The sequence below is a fragment of the Leptonychotes weddellii genome, chromosome 4 (assembly GCF_054177405.1).
Source record: "Leptonychotes weddellii isolate Sample4059 chromosome 4, ASM5417740v2, whole genome shotgun sequence".
NCBI classification, from domain to species: domain Eukaryota; kingdom Metazoa; phylum Chordata; class Mammalia; order Carnivora; family Phocidae; genus Leptonychotes; species Leptonychotes weddellii.
Window position 1 is genome coordinate 92820521 of NC_138372.1, and position 18189 is coordinate 92838709.

At 42.6% G+C, this 18189-nt stretch overlaps 1 protein-coding gene across 1 annotated transcript in view; it reads left to right on the forward strand.

The window, feature by feature from the left end:
* PDE4DIP (phosphodiesterase 4D interacting protein) overlaps nucleotides 1-18189 on the forward strand; it is a 197250-nt gene that overhangs the window by 86511 nt on the left and 92550 nt on the right. Inside the window, exons 5-8 of the mRNA XM_081817111.1 lie at nucleotides 7070-7146; nucleotides 9704-9827; nucleotides 10014-10189; nucleotides 14249-14363. Of these exons, the coding sequence (XP_081673237.1) occupies nucleotides 7070-7146; nucleotides 9704-9827; nucleotides 10014-10189; nucleotides 14249-14363 (492 nt within the window). The remainder of the gene's footprint in view (nucleotides 1-7069; nucleotides 7147-9703; nucleotides 9828-10013; nucleotides 10190-14248; nucleotides 14364-18189) is intronic.

Genomic DNA, 18189 nt, shown 5'->3' on the forward strand with positions numbered 1-18189 from the left:
GGAGCCCGATGCGGGGCTCGATCCCAGGACTCTGGAATCATGACCTGAGCCGAAGGCAGTGGTTTAACCAACTGAGCCACCCAGGCGCCCCGTGTATTACATCTTTGAAACCTTTACAGCACATCTCAGTTTGGACTAGTCACATCTTAAGGGTACGGTAGCTCCATGTGGCTCATGGTTGCCGTCCTGCACCACACAGCTTGGGGTCTACAGTCTAAGCACTGTCCCTGGTCCCAAGCAGAGGTATAATTTCAGAAGAGTTGCCTGATCAGAGCACCTGGCTTCAGGACACAGCGAGGTTTCAGAGGAGTGACTGCCCTGTGTTAGAACTTCAATTCCAGTTTGTAATGCAAGCTTCGGGGTGAGCAATGGATTCCGTCCTGCACTTTGCAGAACATCAATGAGTGGCTTTATCCTTTTTGGAGAATACATCAAAGCAAGTGTCAATCCAGAATTGAGAGCTGAATTTGGACATGAATGTCAGATCATGTTAGAAGCCATGGATAACTTTAAAATACTTAGTAAGCCATTGGTGTCCTGAGCACCAATGTATCTATAGAAAAATTAATATAGTTTTTAAACTTTTTACTCTAGAGTAAATTTTTACTTATCCCAATTCTATACCTGCTGCCCAAAGAGAAGTCAAAGAACGCACAGGATGGCTCCCCTGAACTCCTGTTCCTGAATAGCTGAGGGAAACAGATCATTTTGAATAATCCTTTCAGCCCCTTTGGTGGGGCTGCATTCCTGTCTCTACACAAGGTGTCCTGGGATCACAGGGGCTCTAGCCTCACCCCTGGCTTTCACAAGAGGCCTGCACTTTGCTAAATTAAGCCCAGCCAGGCCTATTTGTGAACAGAGAGGCTCCAGCCAAGTGAGAGAGATTCGTCCTGCTAAGGAATGTGCTGGGAGGGGGAGAAAATCACTGAGATCATTGGTATTTATGTGTATGTTTTCTCACTTGCCAGCTCAGTTGGGTCAGATCAACTGAGGCTTCTGGGACTCCACCAGGATTTTTAAAGGGTGGCTGAGAAGGGTTTAAGTTACAGATCAGTGTGAACACCAAGGCAGTGTGTATATTGGGACCTCTGAGCTCAGAGTCTAAATAAAACAAGCCCAAGACACCTCTCCTATTTTTTCCCATATTTTTAAATAGACTTTGTCTTTTAGTGCAGTTTTAGGTGCACAGCAAAAATGAGCAGAAGGTACAGTGGTTTCTCATATATTCCCTATCCACCCCCCCCCAACGTAGGCTCGCCCACCATCAAAATCCAAAGACACTTTTTTTTTTTTAAGTAGTCTCCATGCTCAGCAGGGAGCCCAATGCAGGGTTTGAACTCACCACCCTGAGATCAAGACCTGAGCTGAGATCAAGAGTCAGACGCTTAACCAACTGAGCCACCCAGGTGCCCCAAGACACCTCATTTTCATCTATCTTTTCTTGGGTTCCTAAACTCAGGGTTAGCCAGAAAGAGCTCTCTCTCCTTCCTGATTCATGCATCTTACTCCCTTCGGGAAACTAATGTTTATCGAACACCCACCATATGTCAAGTATTTTCACTTACATCTTTTCCTTTAATTTCTCAATATCCCTGAAACGTAGTGCTGTTAGCACCTGAAGCAACTAAAACTTAGCTTACGTGTTTTTGTTTTTGTTTTTTAAGATTTTATTTATTTGAGACAGAGAGAATGAGAGAGAGAGAGCACATGAGAGGGGGGAGGGTTAGAGGGAGAAGCAGGCTCCCCGCTGAGCAGGGAGCCCGATGCGGGACTCGATCCCGGGACTCCAGGATCATGACCCGAGCCGAAGGCAGTCGCCCAACCAACTGAGCCACCCAGGCGCCCCTTAGCTTACGTGTTTTACCTCTAGAATGCAGAGGATGAACTATGTGAAACTACGTGAAACTGTAAAAAATGGTTGAATATTTGCACTTCCATGTGATTCAACCTAATACAATGTGAGAGAGTTTGTATTTGAACCCAGGACGGTTTAGTTCTAAATTCTACACTGTGGTGTCTAAATGGGTGTCTCTCGAGTGGATGGGAGCCCCCAGATGTGGGGCGATGATTGGGTGGAAGCCGGTGGCACAGACGGGGAAAGGATTCAGCTGAGGCAGAACAGAGGAGATAGAAGTTTATTGACTCCACCGCAAGGGAGCCATGAGCAGGACAGCAGAGGAGAGACTCTCTGCAAGGAGGCAGTGGTCGGGGCTGTTTTTAAAGGGGGAAGGTGAGAAGGCATGGCAACCTATGGAATCTTCCCTTTTTTGGGAACTGTGCCTGGTTGTAAAGCTCACGGTCAGTGAGGGCCTATGGCTCTGTTGAGGTAGGTCGTCTGAGGGGCCTGTCTGTATTTGGCCAGGGGGTCGCTGTGGGCCCTTTCTACATTCCATCACTTGAGCCTATTGCCTACCAGCGGCCTCGACATACACTGCCCTGAGTACCACCTCCTTTATTTTCCCTCAGCAGCTCTGTAGTTTCTAATTTAGAGGCCTCCTCCCTGAAAGATTAGAATGAGGGAGCTGAGAGGAAGGGCAACCCAAGTTATGACGTACATGAGTTGAGTCTAGGAGTAATTTCTTTGTAGGCTAAAGCTAGGAGTTAACAGGAATTGTGTATCTGCTGCCATTTATACCTCCCACCTGCGTGCATTCCCGTTCAGCTATCTGATGCTAGGTCTCCTCTGTGTTTTGTTTTGTTTTGTTTTTTTAAAGATTTCATTTTTAAGTAAGCTCTATACCAACATGGGGCTCGAACTCACAACCCTGAGATCAAGCGTTGCATGCTCCACCGACTGAGCCAGCCCAGTGCCCTGAGGTCTCCTCTGCTTATCACACTCTATTATAATCGTCTGGTTAATTGCCTTTACAGGCTGCAAATTCCCTGAGGACCATGGTTGTGACCGCCTTGCTCTTTCTAGTACCTATTAGAGTACTAGAATTGGATGAAAATACAAATCTCACAAGTCAGCTACCCTGTCCTCTTCCCAATGAGCACCGTTTCTGTCTCTGTCTCTCTTTCACACACACACACACACACACACACACACACACACACACACACGAACCCTGGCTGCATCTGTCCAAATACCCGATCACCTGAGAACCCATCCACAGCCTCAGTGTGGATTCAGTCCGTGTTTGTCTAACCAAGGTAAACTGGGCTAGGAAGGAAATGGTATTGTTTTCGGGCCTCTGGTAAGGACTGACATGGGTAGGGCTTGAAAGAGTGACCTGAATAGAGGAGTTTTGTTATTTGGATGTGGATCCTTGTATTTTGTATTGTAGAAGCTGAAACTTTTCCACTTGTTTTTTTCCATCTCTCTGGGAGACTGAACACTAAGGCCGTCTCTGGCAGAAGAGTGCCCTTGTCTTGTAATCTTCTGGTTACTGAGGTTGAAGACACTGCCTTATTGTCCTTTCCCTGACAATGAAGGACACTTGTCACATGTTGGGGCAACCGGTGTGTCTAATTTGGGGCTTCACTGTGCTAGTGGATGACGTAGAAAGACAGGGACTGAATAAAGTCTTTCCTCTACCCTAGGTTCCAGGAACTTGACGTTTTGCATTTGAACACATTCTGGCTAGGTGTCTCACATCAGCTGAGATGAGCAATGAGGGTTGATTATAATTCTTATGGGCAGGAGGGAGAGGCTCTGATTTAAATTAATTGTATAAAACCCAGAAAGTTTTGGGGATGACTTGTCCAAGGTCACAGAGTTAGTTAATGACAGAACCAAATATTTAGACTCACTAGAGTTCTATTTTTGCTTTAAAACTGGGTGAATGGAGGGTGCCTGGGTGGCTCAGTCATGATCTCAGGGTCCTGGGATCGAGTCCCACGTTGGGCTCTCTGCTCAGCAGGGAGTCTGTTTCTCCCTCTTCCTCTGCTCCTCCCCCTGCTCGTGCTCTCTTTCTCTGTCTCAAATAAATAAATAAAATCTTTTAAAAAAATTAAAAAAAAAACAAATAAATAAAAAATAAAACCTGGGTGAATGGAAAGAAGCTTCATCTACAAATAGCTCACTGGTAAGCTACTAAAATGCGTTTCTAGGGATTTGTAGGGACCAGTCATTTGTCCCTTGGTCAGGACACATTGAACTCCTTATGAAAATAGCCAATACTTCACCCTGTTTTATAGAGCTACGGCTTTGTCCCAGGGATATCAGAGAGGTCCGGAAAATAAATTTACTCTGGGGGCGCCTGGGTGGCTCAGTCATTAAGCGTCTGCCTTCGGCTCAGGTCGTGATCCCAGGGTCCTGGTATCGAGCCCCACATCGGGCTCCCTGCTCTGCGGAAAGCCTGCTTCTCCCTCTCCCACTCCCCCTGCTTGTGTTCCTGCTCTCGCTATATCTTTCTCTGTCAAATAAATAAATAAAATCTTTAAAAAAAAAAAAAAGAAATTTACTCTGTATGCAAAAAATATTTACGAACTACACTTTTCCTTAGAAGAGATACGATTCTAAAAAGAAAAGATTTTAAAATAAAACTCACCCACTTAGAGTTAGTTTTCACTTTGAATAATCACAAATTATAAGAGGGTCTGCTCACAGATTTTGAGACTCTTCTTCCTGCTAACCTATTTCTTCTTGAATTACAGAATTGATTTAAAGTGAGATCTGGCCATATTTATTTTTGTCTCAGATAAGGATTCTTCTATGGAAGGCTGTGCTCCTCTCTGGCTTATAACCTACTGTCTTGCAAAGACGTGATATCCATTTCCTTCACTCACTGATCCCAATTCACATCTTACTACACTGAGAACTTCCTGAGGTCAAGAACTTCAATGGGAAGAACTTTGGTTCCAACAACCTTTAATCTCTAACACATACTTTGCTTGCTGATTTTATCAGTGACTGTATGCTGTCAAGCTTTTTGTTTTTTTATTTTAAGTGCCTGCACTTACCCTAGCAGCAAATAATGAGAGACATAAAATAAGACATAGTTCCTGTCCTCAAGGTGCTTGAAGAGTAATTAAAACACACACACACACACACACACACACTTGCATGAATATGAAGTTATGAGCAGTGGATCAGTTTGTAGAGTTAAAATTGAAGCCTTGGAGAGGAGTTAGGTAATTGGTTATCACTGGTGTGATTTTTCCGGAAACAAGACAAGTTGCGACACAAAGTCTGATTAAACACAGTTAATCTATAAACTCATCATTAGCCAAGTTCTCAAGCTCTAGGTACTAACATAATGAAGGTTTATTGTATTTCCAGTCATTTAATTTAGCTTCATCAGTGAAACTTTTCCTTCAGTTAGATGGGTGAATACTCCTCTGGGGACATGTAGAAAAAAAGGCTCTCTTCCCTGCCAGCCCAGTTACCCCTTTCTTGAGTACAGAAATTTCCTCAGATATCTTGACCAAGAGCTGACAAGACTTGGTGATAAGCAGATGGAGTTAATTTGGGATCCACTCCAGCTGTACTTAGAATTGGACAATTTACATATGAATATTTGCTAATGGATAATGAATAAATGTGATAAACCATGCAGAGATTTTTCTGCAGAAAGAGGTTACAGAAGGGTTAGACCGCAGTGCTGTCAATTGGTTATATACTCGCATTTCCATGTGGTAGATTTTCTAACACCCGTGAAAGTACTTTGATCCACTGGAATAACTGATCATAAGATTTAGGATCTAATCTTGTGGAGATGAGACTGTTTTAGCAGTTCTGTGTGAGCCTCATAAACTTAATTGTCTGTTTGATTGAGTGGACCAAATGCCAAAGCCTGGAGAATTAATTCTATTTTTCATCCTTCCTATTTCTTCTTTTCTTTCCCTGCTTTTCTTTTGTCTTTTCTACTTATGTTAGAAGGATAAAGCTCACCTGCAGACTCTTCAAATTGGGCATGTATTTGTGTGCAGGTGTCTGGGATAGCCTGCCTTTGGTGTAGTAATTTTCTTTCCTTTCCATGACATGACATTAGCTTAACATGTGATTGGTTGAGAAGTTCAGCAGTCCTAGTCAGAGAGGGTAAATTTTTGTTATTATAGTTAATAACAGCTAACATTGGCTGAATGCTTACTGCATGCCATGGATTGTGCAATGTACGTTTTGTGCATTATTTCATCCAATCTTCTTAACACCCTAATAAGAGAGGTGCCATTATGATCCTCCTTTGATAGATGAGGAGGTTGAGGCTTTTAGAGAGGGCAGGTGGCTTGCCAACTCCTCTTCTCACCTTCAGGGCCTATGTTCTTGACCACTAAACTTAACTGCCTAGTGTAGCACATTCCCTAATTCTATAATTTACCACATTCTACTAAATCAAGCAAAAATTGGCAGTGCTTCCTGGGCTGGTGTCTGGCTGAAATGCTGGAGCACATATGGAATGCTGCATTCGATTATTGTTTTTATCTTAGAGGAAGTCTTTGAGTTTCAATTTCCTTATCTTTAAAATGAGGGACCTGGAAACTTTTGCCAAGTTAATTCAAGTATAGAATCGTATCTTAAATATAACTGGGGACTTAATTATTTAAAGAAATCATGTTGCAAATGTTTTTGAAAGCAGTATGCTGCCTTTATCGTTAAATTGCATTTTCATAAATTGCATTTGCTTAAGGTGATAGGGGATTCTTATGGTAAATCGATGAAGGAGACAATTTTTGTCAAGATGAAACAGCAACAAATTATGACTTGACAAACACAAAAAGGAAATAAAAACATCCCAGGAGAAGTAAAGTATGAACAGAGATTTGGTGAAATGTTGTCCACGGAACGTCCAGTACAGCTTAAATGGCCTGGTGTATGGTGAAGAGTGGGAAATCAGCACAGAAAATGTTCACGACAAACGGACTTTGGTGGCGTTCATCATCCAGGGGAAAGAATGAATGGCTTGGGAGAACAGATAAGTAGCTCCGGGGAAATCCCGAAGCTGTATAGTCCATTCATCCTTGACTGGGTTACTGATCCATGTGAATCTCATTTATGTCATGGGTCATGAAGAGGGCTGGGATAGGATGAGAAGCTTTGGACCAAGGCAAGACTCAAGTAGGAACCTGGTTGCAGGACAGAGGGTCTGTGGCAGTTAATGACGATTAATGCCTGTGTGCTTTTCAGAACATTGAGCTGAAGGTTGAAGTAGAGAGCCTGAAACGAGAACTCCAGGACAAGAAACAGCATCTAGATAAAACGTGGTGAGTTGCAGTTTGAACCAGTTGAGCTCTTGGTTCTTTCCAGAGTCTGGTTTATTAATCTGAGAACAGTAGATTTGGAACCAAATTCCTTCACCTTAACAACTCTGGCCTGTGAATGCTGTGGCCAATGGAGAAACTGAAACAATGTGCTTTCTTTCCCTTTGGCTCTCTCTGTTACTAAATCTGACAGACCTTGAGGTGGATCAGAAATTCACTGGGCCTACGATTATAAACTTCCTATTCAACAATCAGCTAATAACGTCAAGGGCTGACATAGATTTGGGGGAAAGTGGGCACTCTCAGATACTGCTGGTGAGAGTTTGAATTATGGCAACATTTTTGGTATGTGGTACTACCTACCAAAGTGAAAAATACATATTACTTTTGACCAAATAATCTCTAGGAGGAATCTATCCCTCAAAAATAAATGCAGAAGGATGTTTACTGCATCATTATTTATAATGGCAAAAAACTAGAAATAGCTATCCACCAAGAGGGCAATGGTTGAAGATATTTTGATATAAACATACTGTGGAATATTGTGCAATCATTTAAAAAGAATGAGTTAGCTCTATATTATTACCTTGGTGGGAAGTCCCTGATAGACTAAGCAAGGGGGAAAAGTGCTGAGTGATATTTATGGTATAAAGCCCCTTTGTGTAAAGATAAACAGTCCCCTCTGTGTCTACCTGTGTTTGCTTGATTATGCATTAAAAAAAACCAACAAAACAAAACTAGAGGGCTATATACCAAACTCTTCAACATTACTTGTATCAGGGAAATGAGATTAGAGTTTTTGCTAGGGAGAAGACTTGTTTCTTTTTTTCTTTACGTAATTTTGTATTGCTAAAATGGTTACTTTTATAATTTATAGTTTTTATCATTAAAAACCCCTTCGTTTTCAATGACAAGTATTGTTCAAATTGCTGTTAAAAATAATTTTTAGATTCTGTTCTGGGATCTGTATACATTTAATCCATCTGGCATTCCTTCTGTCTCTACAGTATTTCTTGATATTTAGGATGACAGTCCAACAAGATCAGAATACTCAAAACCAGACTCGATTGTACACATGATGCTGCTATTACTAAAGACTTACTAAGTCATTAAATGAGCTAATAGACTTTAGGAAAACTTATGATTGAGAAATAAATTTTGAGATTCGTGTAATGCTTTTAAAACATGTTTTATGTCCGTTCAACTTTTAATTGGGTGGCATTATCCTATTTTTAGAAATGAGAAAACTAAGGTACATTAAAGTCTTCTCAAATGAGTGGCAGAGCCCACATCTCTGGCATCAAGTTCAACGCCCTTATGACTTTACAACAGCTGTAGCCTATTAAATCAGGCATTCCCTGCCAAGTTACTCAGAAAATGTATAACTTCCATTCTCAAGATATTGTAGTTAGCTGTTGTCTGTTGCATTTGTCAAGGAATATGAAGTCAAAGTTGATGATTCTTGAAGTCTGCCTATTTACAGGTCTTGAGTTGTGTCTCTTGTACAACCAAGACCCTCTACCTCCACCCCCAATCTGTATAATGATATGGGAACTCAAGAAAATGTAGCCTTGGAGATGGTGCTGAGTAGCGTCCATTATCAACCAGAGAATCCTAGAATCTTTGGGAAAGCCCCCTTTGGTCTTCACAGACACAGACTTCTGGGTCAAATATTAAAGTACCACTGGGCTTGGATAGAGCAGCTTTGATTTATCATGAATCTGTGAAGGCATAATATTGTTCTCTGCCTTGAGAACAAGAAGATGGTCCATGATTCTCAACAAATGGCTTAAAACAGGAATAAAACCAAACCGGAATTAAGATCATTCAGCACCTGATATTGCCTCCAAATTGTTAATCCTCAGACATCAAGGGCAGCTGTCGTTAGCTATAAATAAGCTGGTGACACCTTACCCGCTTCATGCTAGTGCCTGGACACTCATTCCTAAGGATATCAGAGAAGCAGAGCTGGGCCAGAACCCTGAGCTTCATAGATTAAATTCCTATTCTCTGCATGGGGCCATGGGAAAACTGGATAGATAGCCCAGATTCAAGACAGTCTGTGGGTTACTGGCTATAAAGGAAGAGAGCATTTCTGTGGCTGTCCAAATGGATATTCTGTCCCAGCACCCTAAATGGAAGGAACACTTTAAATCCAAATAGCAAGAAAGACAGGAAATTAGCAAAGCACTCTGGGGGAACAGTCTATAAATGGAAGAGACCAGGGACAGATGAACATGGATGTTGAATTCTGAACCATTTGATGACTGCCCACCTCCCAAATGAAAGAGTTTCCTCTTGAAGCAATAGCAATAATGAAGCCTCCTCTAGGAAGTCAAGTATATTCTGATTGACAAGCAACAAAAACAATTAGAGTTCCTGAAAGATTACCTGAAAAGTTTGGAAAAAGCAGTTCCACAAATAGTTGCAGAGGGAAAAATGCTTCATTTTTTTTTTTTTTTTCTCATCAGTGTGACTCTGAATTATTCAAACAACCTTAACGGGTCCCTTTGCTAAATTATATGGCTGGCTCTGACTGGCGAATTCTCTGTGGTTTCAGGGCTGATGTGGAGAATCTCAACAGCCATAATGAAGCTGAGCTCCGGCGCCAGTTTGAGGAGAGACAGCAGGAGACGGAGCATGTTTACGAGCTCCTGGAGAATAAGATCCAACTTCTGCAGGAGGTGAGCAGGACTTCCAGAGATCCATGGCCCTGGGCCCCCTTTCATCTATTTCCCTACTGCTCTGCCTGCTGGCATTCACCTTTTCTCTCCCTGTTTTCCTTCCCCAACCCATCCAAGTGTCCACAGTCTTGGGCTCCTAACCTAGGGGGGTACTTCGCAGTCTCTCAGTTGTTGTTCTTTTTGCAGGAATCCAGGCTAGCAAAGAATGAGGCTGCACGCATGGCAGCTCTGGTGGAAGCAGAGAAAGAGTGTAACCTGGAGCTCTCAGAGAAACTGAAGGGAGTCACCAAGGACAGGGATGAGGCACCAACAGACCGGGTCAATCCTGACCAATACACTGAGGCCCTGGCCCAGCGGGACAAGTAGGTGCCTCCTGTGCTCTGTTTGTCACTTGTCTTTTGCCTGTTCTCAAGGCTACAAAAGCCTACACCAGCTGTGCTGTTCCCTTTTAAGGCCCTAGGGTAGACCTTCACAATTTCCAAGACTTTATAGCCCCCGCAACCGCGGATTTTCTTTTTAGGGTTGATTCTTCAACGGTATCCATTAACAGAACCCACTTCTTAGCCATAAGGAGCCCAAGTAGGTATAAGTAGAACAATGGTCAAATGGTGGCAAACAAGAGACATGTATTCACTTATTCATGTTTATTGAGCACCTGCTACATGGCAGACACTGGCCTAAACACAAAGGTTACAGAGATGAAAGACCCAGGTCTTCTTGGTAAGAAACATGTTACGTGATTTTAATAAGTTCTCTGATAGAAGTAGCATGGGATGCTCTCTGGAACATAGAGGATTGTCATCTATTCCAGACTAAAAGAGCAAGTTGCCATGGAAAGTTTCCTGGGGGAGATGAAATCTGAGCTGGGTTTTGAAGGATGAATAGGAGTTCGAAGAAATAGTGTAGGAAGTAGGTGGGAAAGGGAAAAATTCTGTGCCGATGGAGAAACTATGCAAGGGACACAGAGGGAAAGGCATATTTCAAGACCAGCAAATAGTTCTAGGTAACTAGAGCAGAGGGTCTGGGAAAGACTAGAGGGAGGCAGGCTGCACTGGGAATAAGGTCTGATTGTGCTGGCTTTGTATGCCGTAAGGAACTTGAATTTTCTTCTAAAGGTAATTGGACAATTGTTGAGGTCACCCCTGTCTAGGTTAATGCAGCAACTTCCTAGTTACTTCTTTACTTCCGGGACCTGCCCCTCTCTATTTTATTGCAATTTAACAATTCAGAGAAGTTTTGAAGTGGAAAATTCAACAGTATCAAACTGGCACATTATGTGTAGGCTCTTAGATGCATAGTACTATGGTGGCATAAAAAGCCTTTAGTAGTTTTTAACTAGATAGGTGAAAAACACACAATGTAAAAACAATGAGTAATGTGATCTCTTTGAGACACAGATCTGATCACTGACATGGCAGAGTCATTTGAAATGCTCTCCAGGGGCACCTGGGTGGCTCAGCTGGTTAAGTGTCCAACTCTTGGTTTTGGCCCAGGTCAAATTATATCATGGGTCGTGAGATCGAGCCCCATGTCAGGCTTTGTGCTCAGCCGGGAGTCCACTTGAAGATTCTGTCCCTCTGCCCCTTGCCCCACTTACTCTGTCTCTCAAATAAATAAATAAATCTTTAAAAAAAAAAAAATGCTCTCCAACACTGTCAGGAGGTAAGGTCCATTTTCCTTATGATGGCCATCAAAGCCTTTTATGATCTGACCCCTGATTTCTCCCAGACTCATCCCTACCATGACCCCTTCTGTACACTTCACTGATGCATGACTGGTAATAATAATGATGACTAAAGTTTGTTTCGCTCTTACTATACAGCTGAGCTGAGTACTATAATGTTGTGTAATTCTCCTAACAACCCCAGAGGTAGGGATTACTATACTTTATAAATGAAGAAACTGGCATTGAGGGAGTTGTGTAACATGGCCACAGGCATTGCCGGAATCTAAACCCTGAATCCACACATCGCCTCCAGAAGCAAATGATGCTATGTCGGGTCTCCCAAATTTTGCTCATGCTCTTCCTTCTGTGGAAAACATCTGCTGTGTTTTTCCTTCCTGGTGAACTCCTATTCATACTTCAAAACGCACTCAGGCATCAATCGTCACTTCTGCGAGTGCTTTTATGACAGCAGAATTAAGTCTCTATATTGTTGCTGTGTTTTATATACACATCCACTGTTGTATAGTTCTCAGTGTGGCATTGTATTTGCTTTCAGATTTTCCCTGTTAGATTCCCTGAGACCCTGTCTCATGTCCATATCCCAGTAAACACTTGTTAAACAAACAAAAGAAAACATATGCACACGTGACCAATAAATCAGGGAGTTTAGGGGCGCCTGGGTGGCTCAGTCGTTAAGCGTCTGCCTTCGGCTCAGGTCATGATCCCAGGGTCCTGGGATCGAGCCCCGCATCGGGCTCCCTGCTCGGCGGGAAGCCTGCTTCTCCCTCTCCCACTCCCCCTGCTTGTGTTCCCTCTCTCGTTGTCTCTCTCTCTCTGTCAAAAAATAAATAAAATCTTAAAAAAAAAAAAAGCTAGGGAGTTTATATTAAAATGGCCTTACTAACTTTGTAAAGTAGGAGAATAGATCATCTATAGAGACTCATGGTCAAAGGGATAAGTAAAGTTGAAGGCTTGAGAAAAAAGAAATGTTCTAGTATAGATACCATGGGGAATTTGATATGGAATCCACATTCATCATCGTAATTACTATTTTTTTTTTGAGAGAGAGAGAGAGCACACAAGCAGAGGGGAGGGAGGGAGGAGCAGAATCCTAAGCAGGCTCCACACCCAGCATGGACCCTGACTCGGGGCAGAGGAAGGGGGAAAGAGACAGAGTTTCAAGCAGACTCCCAGCTGAGCCCAGAGCCTGATGAGGGGCTCAGTCCCACAATCCCGAGATCTCACAACCTGAGCCAAATCAAGAGTTGGATGCTTAACCGACTGAGCCACCCAGGCGCCCCTCATCATCATAATTACTATTACAGCTTGCATTTGCATGATGTTTTTAAGTTTTTAAAGTTCTTTCTCATCCACAAATCTTAGCTGATCCTCACAGCCTTAATTAATTTATAATTTGTAAATTAATTTATAAATTATAAGCAAATGCCTGTGTGCTTCCTACTTGACTTTCTGGTACCCCACACCTTTCTCCCAACTATTTCCCTCCCAAGGTACTATCACTGTCTTACACACCTACATAGGAATAATAATGACAATTGAAAACACTTCATTTAGTACCAGCATGTTTTCCAAGGACAGGTATCTCTAGTACTCTTAAGACTTAAGAGAAACAGCAAGATATACCTTGCACATAGCAGATGAGGAATAGCTGTTGATGGGAACCTGTGGTCTGTATACTTTAGCACGGCGTGCACTGTCTGATAACCTAAAGCCGAGGCTGAATTTCCAGCCTCTTCTCTAGCCCTCACCTCTTTCCCCCAGCCTTTGTTCCAGTGACTCTTACCCCAAAATATCTTTTACCTTTATGCCTTTGTTCCTTGGTTCAAGCTCCTCTCTGTACCTGGAAAACAGTGCAGTTTTCCGAATCTCTTCTCCTAAATATCCCACAGACTGCTCCAAGCTCAATGACTCTTTCTTCCTATAGTTCCATGGCAGCTCTCAGTGTACTCTATAGTAGACGCCTCTGTCATGGTAGCAGTCCTTACATTCTATTCCTGTTACTTGTTTGTTTTTTGTTTTTTTTTTTGTAGCTGAGTCTCCCCACTCCCCAAACCCCTGACAGACATACACACACACAGCGAAAGAATTTAAGCTTCTACGAGCAGAGCGTTGTCTGGGTGCCTCAGTTGGTTGAGCGTCTGACTCTTGATTTGGCTCAGGTTGTGAGATCTCAGGGTTGTGGGATTGAGCCCCGCATCAGGCTCTGCGCTCAGCTGGGAGTCTGCTTGAAACTCCTTCTCTCCCTCTTCCTCTGCCCCTCCCTCCCGCTCTCTTTTTAAAATAATAAATAAAGAAATCTTAAAAAAAAAAAAAGTTTCTACAGAGCAGAGATTGTGTGTTTTCCAACTTTATATTCCCAGGTATTTGGTAGGGTGTGTTGAGTTTACGTAATGGCTATCCAGGAATTGTTTCTTGAGTGGAACAGTAACAACTAGAAACACAACTTCTGGGCCCTTATTCCAAGAGTCACATACCTATGGTCTATAGATCCTGTGAACCTGGTCTGTGAGGTCTGTGAACCTGGTGAAAATGGAAGCAGAAAGTCATTTGTGTACATAGTAGGGGGCTAGGGCAGAGAATACATGGCCTTCTGAGAAAAAGTACCAGAGTTCATTGACCCAAAAAGGTAAAAACTGACTGGACTCCATCATGCTGTCTTTGGAGTGGGCTGAAAAATAAGGGCAATAATAGTATCATGACCATAAGTGTTGTTCTGACTTTTTCTTTGCTCCAGAAGAATTGAAGAACTGAATCAGAGCCTGGCTGCCCAGGAGAAGCTTGTAGAACAGCTGTCTCGAGAGAAACAACTGCTCCATCTGTTGGAGGAGCCAACCAGCATGGACGTGCAGGTGAGGTGTGAGCAGTGCTTCCTGAGCTGTTCGCCTCGGTGTTCGTTATCTGTTGCTGTGTAACAGATAACAAACTATGACTACAGATTTAGTGGCTTAACACAACATACGTGTTCATCGTCCCACAGTTTCTGTGGGCCAGGAGTCCAGGCATGGCTTTGCTGGGTTCTCTTCCCAGGGTCTCACAAGTCTGAAATCACGGTGTGAGCAGGCTGCTTTCTCATCCAAAGGTTCACTTAAGGAAGGATTGGCTCCTAAGTCCCTCAGGTTGTCGGAAGAATTTATTTCTGGGTGGCTGTAGGGCTTGTGGCAGCTTGCTTCTTCACAGCCAGCAGTGGGGAGAAAGAGGGGGTCCGTGGCTTCTCTACCTCTATACACTCTTTTAAGAGGCTCGCCTGATTAGGTCAGGCCCACAGTTATAACCCTTTTGGTTAACTGAAGATCAACTGAGTAGGGACCTTAACTGTACGTGCAATATCCATTCACTTTTGCCACGTAACATAGCATACCTGTGCGGCGGTATTCCATCATCTTTGCCACATTCTATTCCTTAGAAATAAGTTGCAGGTCTCACCCACGCTCTAGAGGTAGGGATTACTCAAAGATGCGGCAGCTATCAGGGGCTGGGAAGCATTGGGGTCGTTAGAATTTTGCCCACCACCCTGAGTGATTTGTAACTATACAGAATGTTTAATGTGGGTTCTTTCTCAGTTAATTTTGTTTTTATTTATTTATTATTTTAATTCCAGTGTCGCTAACCAACAGTGTTATATTAGTTTCAGGCGTGCATAATGTGGTTTTAATATTGAAGAACTCTTACTGTGGTAAAAATAATTGTATTAGTCTATATTGTTGCTCTTGGAAGTTACCTCAGAGGAAACTCCCCTCTTCCGTTCAACTTTTAATTTTCTAGAAAGGTATTTCCTAAAAGAAGCCTAGAATACATCTGTGCCCAAGCAGCAGAACTCAGTTCTAGGTTCAGGTGATTATATAAAGTTATATTACCTCACCAGTGCCCCATGGAACATTTAAAAGTCACTCAGTAATGAAAGCACAAAACAAAACTTCACATTTTAATCCTACAGGGTTACTAATAATACTAATACTGTTCCTACCACAATCATAATGGTAACATGTTGGTAATGGAAAGCAACATAATTTTATTGCAAGTGAAAAAAAATTTTTTTTAAGAGAAAATGCGTGGGCATGCGTGTGTGCATGCGCAAGTGTGCAAGTGGGGGTGGGAGGAAGAGGCAGAGGGGGAGAGAGAGAGAAAGAGAGAGAATCTTAAGCAGGCTCCATATCTAGCCCAAGCAGGTCACAGGGCTTAATCTCATAACCCTGAGATCATGACCTGATCTGAAATCAAGAGTCAGACGCTCAACCGTCTGAGTCATCCAGGGACCCCCTACAGTGAAAATATATTTTTTTAAGATTTTATTTATTTATTTGAGAGAGAGGGGGAAAGTGCATGTGCGCAAGAGTGGGGGAGGGGCCATGGGAGAGGGAGAGGCAGACTCCCCACTGAGCATGGAGCATGATGCGGGGCTTGACATGGGACTTGATCCCAGGACCCTGAGATCATGACCTGAGCTGAAGGCAGACGCTGAACTGACTGAGCCACCCAGGTGTCCCTGGAGACCCAGCTTTTCTTGAGTGTCCATGAAACAGTGTCATGCTGCTAGCCAGTGAAGGGAAAGAGGAATGGGAAAGAGGAAGGACCCATTTTTTTTTGAGTCCTGATCCTGCTCCAAGCACTGTGTGGAGGACTGAACACGCAGTTTTTTCCAACTGTCATTACAACCTTTGAACTAAGTAGTATAAACCTCCCATGGCAAGTAGGGAAACCAATATTTAGATTAAGTGACGTAACCCAAGTTATTAAGGCAGAATTTGAACATAGATTTATGTGGGTTCACACCCAAATTCACCACTGCTATTCTGAGGAGCTAGTATCACAAATGTACACGTGTGTCACTGACCAAATGAGATCTATTGACAAAGTTCAAAACCAGCTCTCAGAAGATCAATGAACCAAAATTTCCAGAATTTTTCAGTGAAACTACCCATGAAACAATAATTCCTCATTCTTCCCTTTCCCAGGTCCTGATAACCTCTGTTAAAATGAATTGATGAATTTGCCTTATTGAATTTGCTTGTTTTATGCATTTCATATCTATCAGATAGATAGATAGATAGATAGATAGATAGATAGATAGATAGATAGATGTCACTCAGAATTTGGAACAATGCTTTGCCCTGCCCATTGCTAGTTATGTAGCACCCATTGCTCCAGTCATCATTGTGATGACAATAAAAACAAGAAACACCCCATGAATTTGGAAAATGCACTTTAGGAGATGGTATAGTTGCTCAGTAAGAACGACAGGTCTGGGGGTTTTAGCTTCCAAAGGGTTTATAGTCCAATAAGAGATTGGCATGTAAACAAAGAACTAAAATACAGGATGATAAATGAAGAGATAGAAATATGTGTGAAAGGAACCCACAGATGACAGGGATTAACTCTACCTTTGAAAGTCAAAGAAGCCTCACCTGGAAGTTACTCTTGACCTGGGCCTTAAAGGCTGAGTACCCCAGGCAGAAAATAGAAGTGTATTATAGGCAGGAATAGTATATAAAGTGATATGGAACATAGTTAAGGAATTGGGAGAAATTGGTGTTACCAAATATATGTTAAGTGTTAGAGAATGATAGAATACATAACTGGGACATCCCATAAGTGTCAAGGTAAGGACTTCATGTTATAAGAAAGAGAGAATTAAAAAAAAAAAAGTTAAGCAAGGGGGAATAAAAGCATATGATTTGCATTTTAGAAAGGCAATCCTGGGGGTTGTTTAGACTGAGGACTGACTGAGCAGATAATTGATGTCATCTCATGAGATAGCAAATCATGGTTTGACACAGCCATTAACTGCTTCATCTAGTCCATTCTTGAATTAGATAGGGGCAAAGAACATTATAAAACCAATTATAAAGTACTTTGTCTCCCCCCTCTGTCTACAGTAATGTGTGACAACTCTTGCTCTCTGTGACATTTGAAGTCTTTGCTGTGGGCGTCATCCTTGTCTGCCAACAGTAGCAGCATCTTACTCCCACTGTATCCTCAACCTTTGTCTGCCATGACATCTCTAACCACAGAAGCCACACCCCCACAATGTGGAAGGCACAGGTTCATTTTCTAAGCTCTGGGCCTGCTCTGCAGAGACTTAAGAATTCCCTCATCTCCAGCAAAGCCATCCCTAGAGTTCTGGAGACTGACTCACTTCCTCCACCTCCCCTGACCCCTCACAGCTGAGAGAATACCACAGTTGGGCTTTAGAAGAAGGAGAGTTCACAGACCTTACTCGTCTAGGTTTGAGTAGTTCAAGTGAAAACACTCCTCTTATCCCATTTCCCATAGATCAGTACTTCTCATGTGATCTCAGTCTGAAAGTCTGGACTGGGTATAATCTCTGAGCATAGGAAGTTTCACTTCAGAGCCTTCCATCCCTCAAATAAGAGACAGTTTTGATCAAGATTATTTGATTTAATTGATTTTACTATCCCTCAAGCTGTCTTCCTTTTCCATTCCACCAAAATATTGTACATTCATTTTAGCCATACTTACGCAATACCTATGACCTTCTATCATATAATTAACTCCATAGAACAGCAACAAGGAAAGCCATAAACTTGACATGCCACCGATCGACATCACTCCATGTTTGCTTCCAATCCCCCATGTCCATTCAGATGGAGAGCATGTGGTTGTGATCAGAGCACTCAGGAGCTTTCTGATATAGCTGCCATGCTGAAGCAACATGTC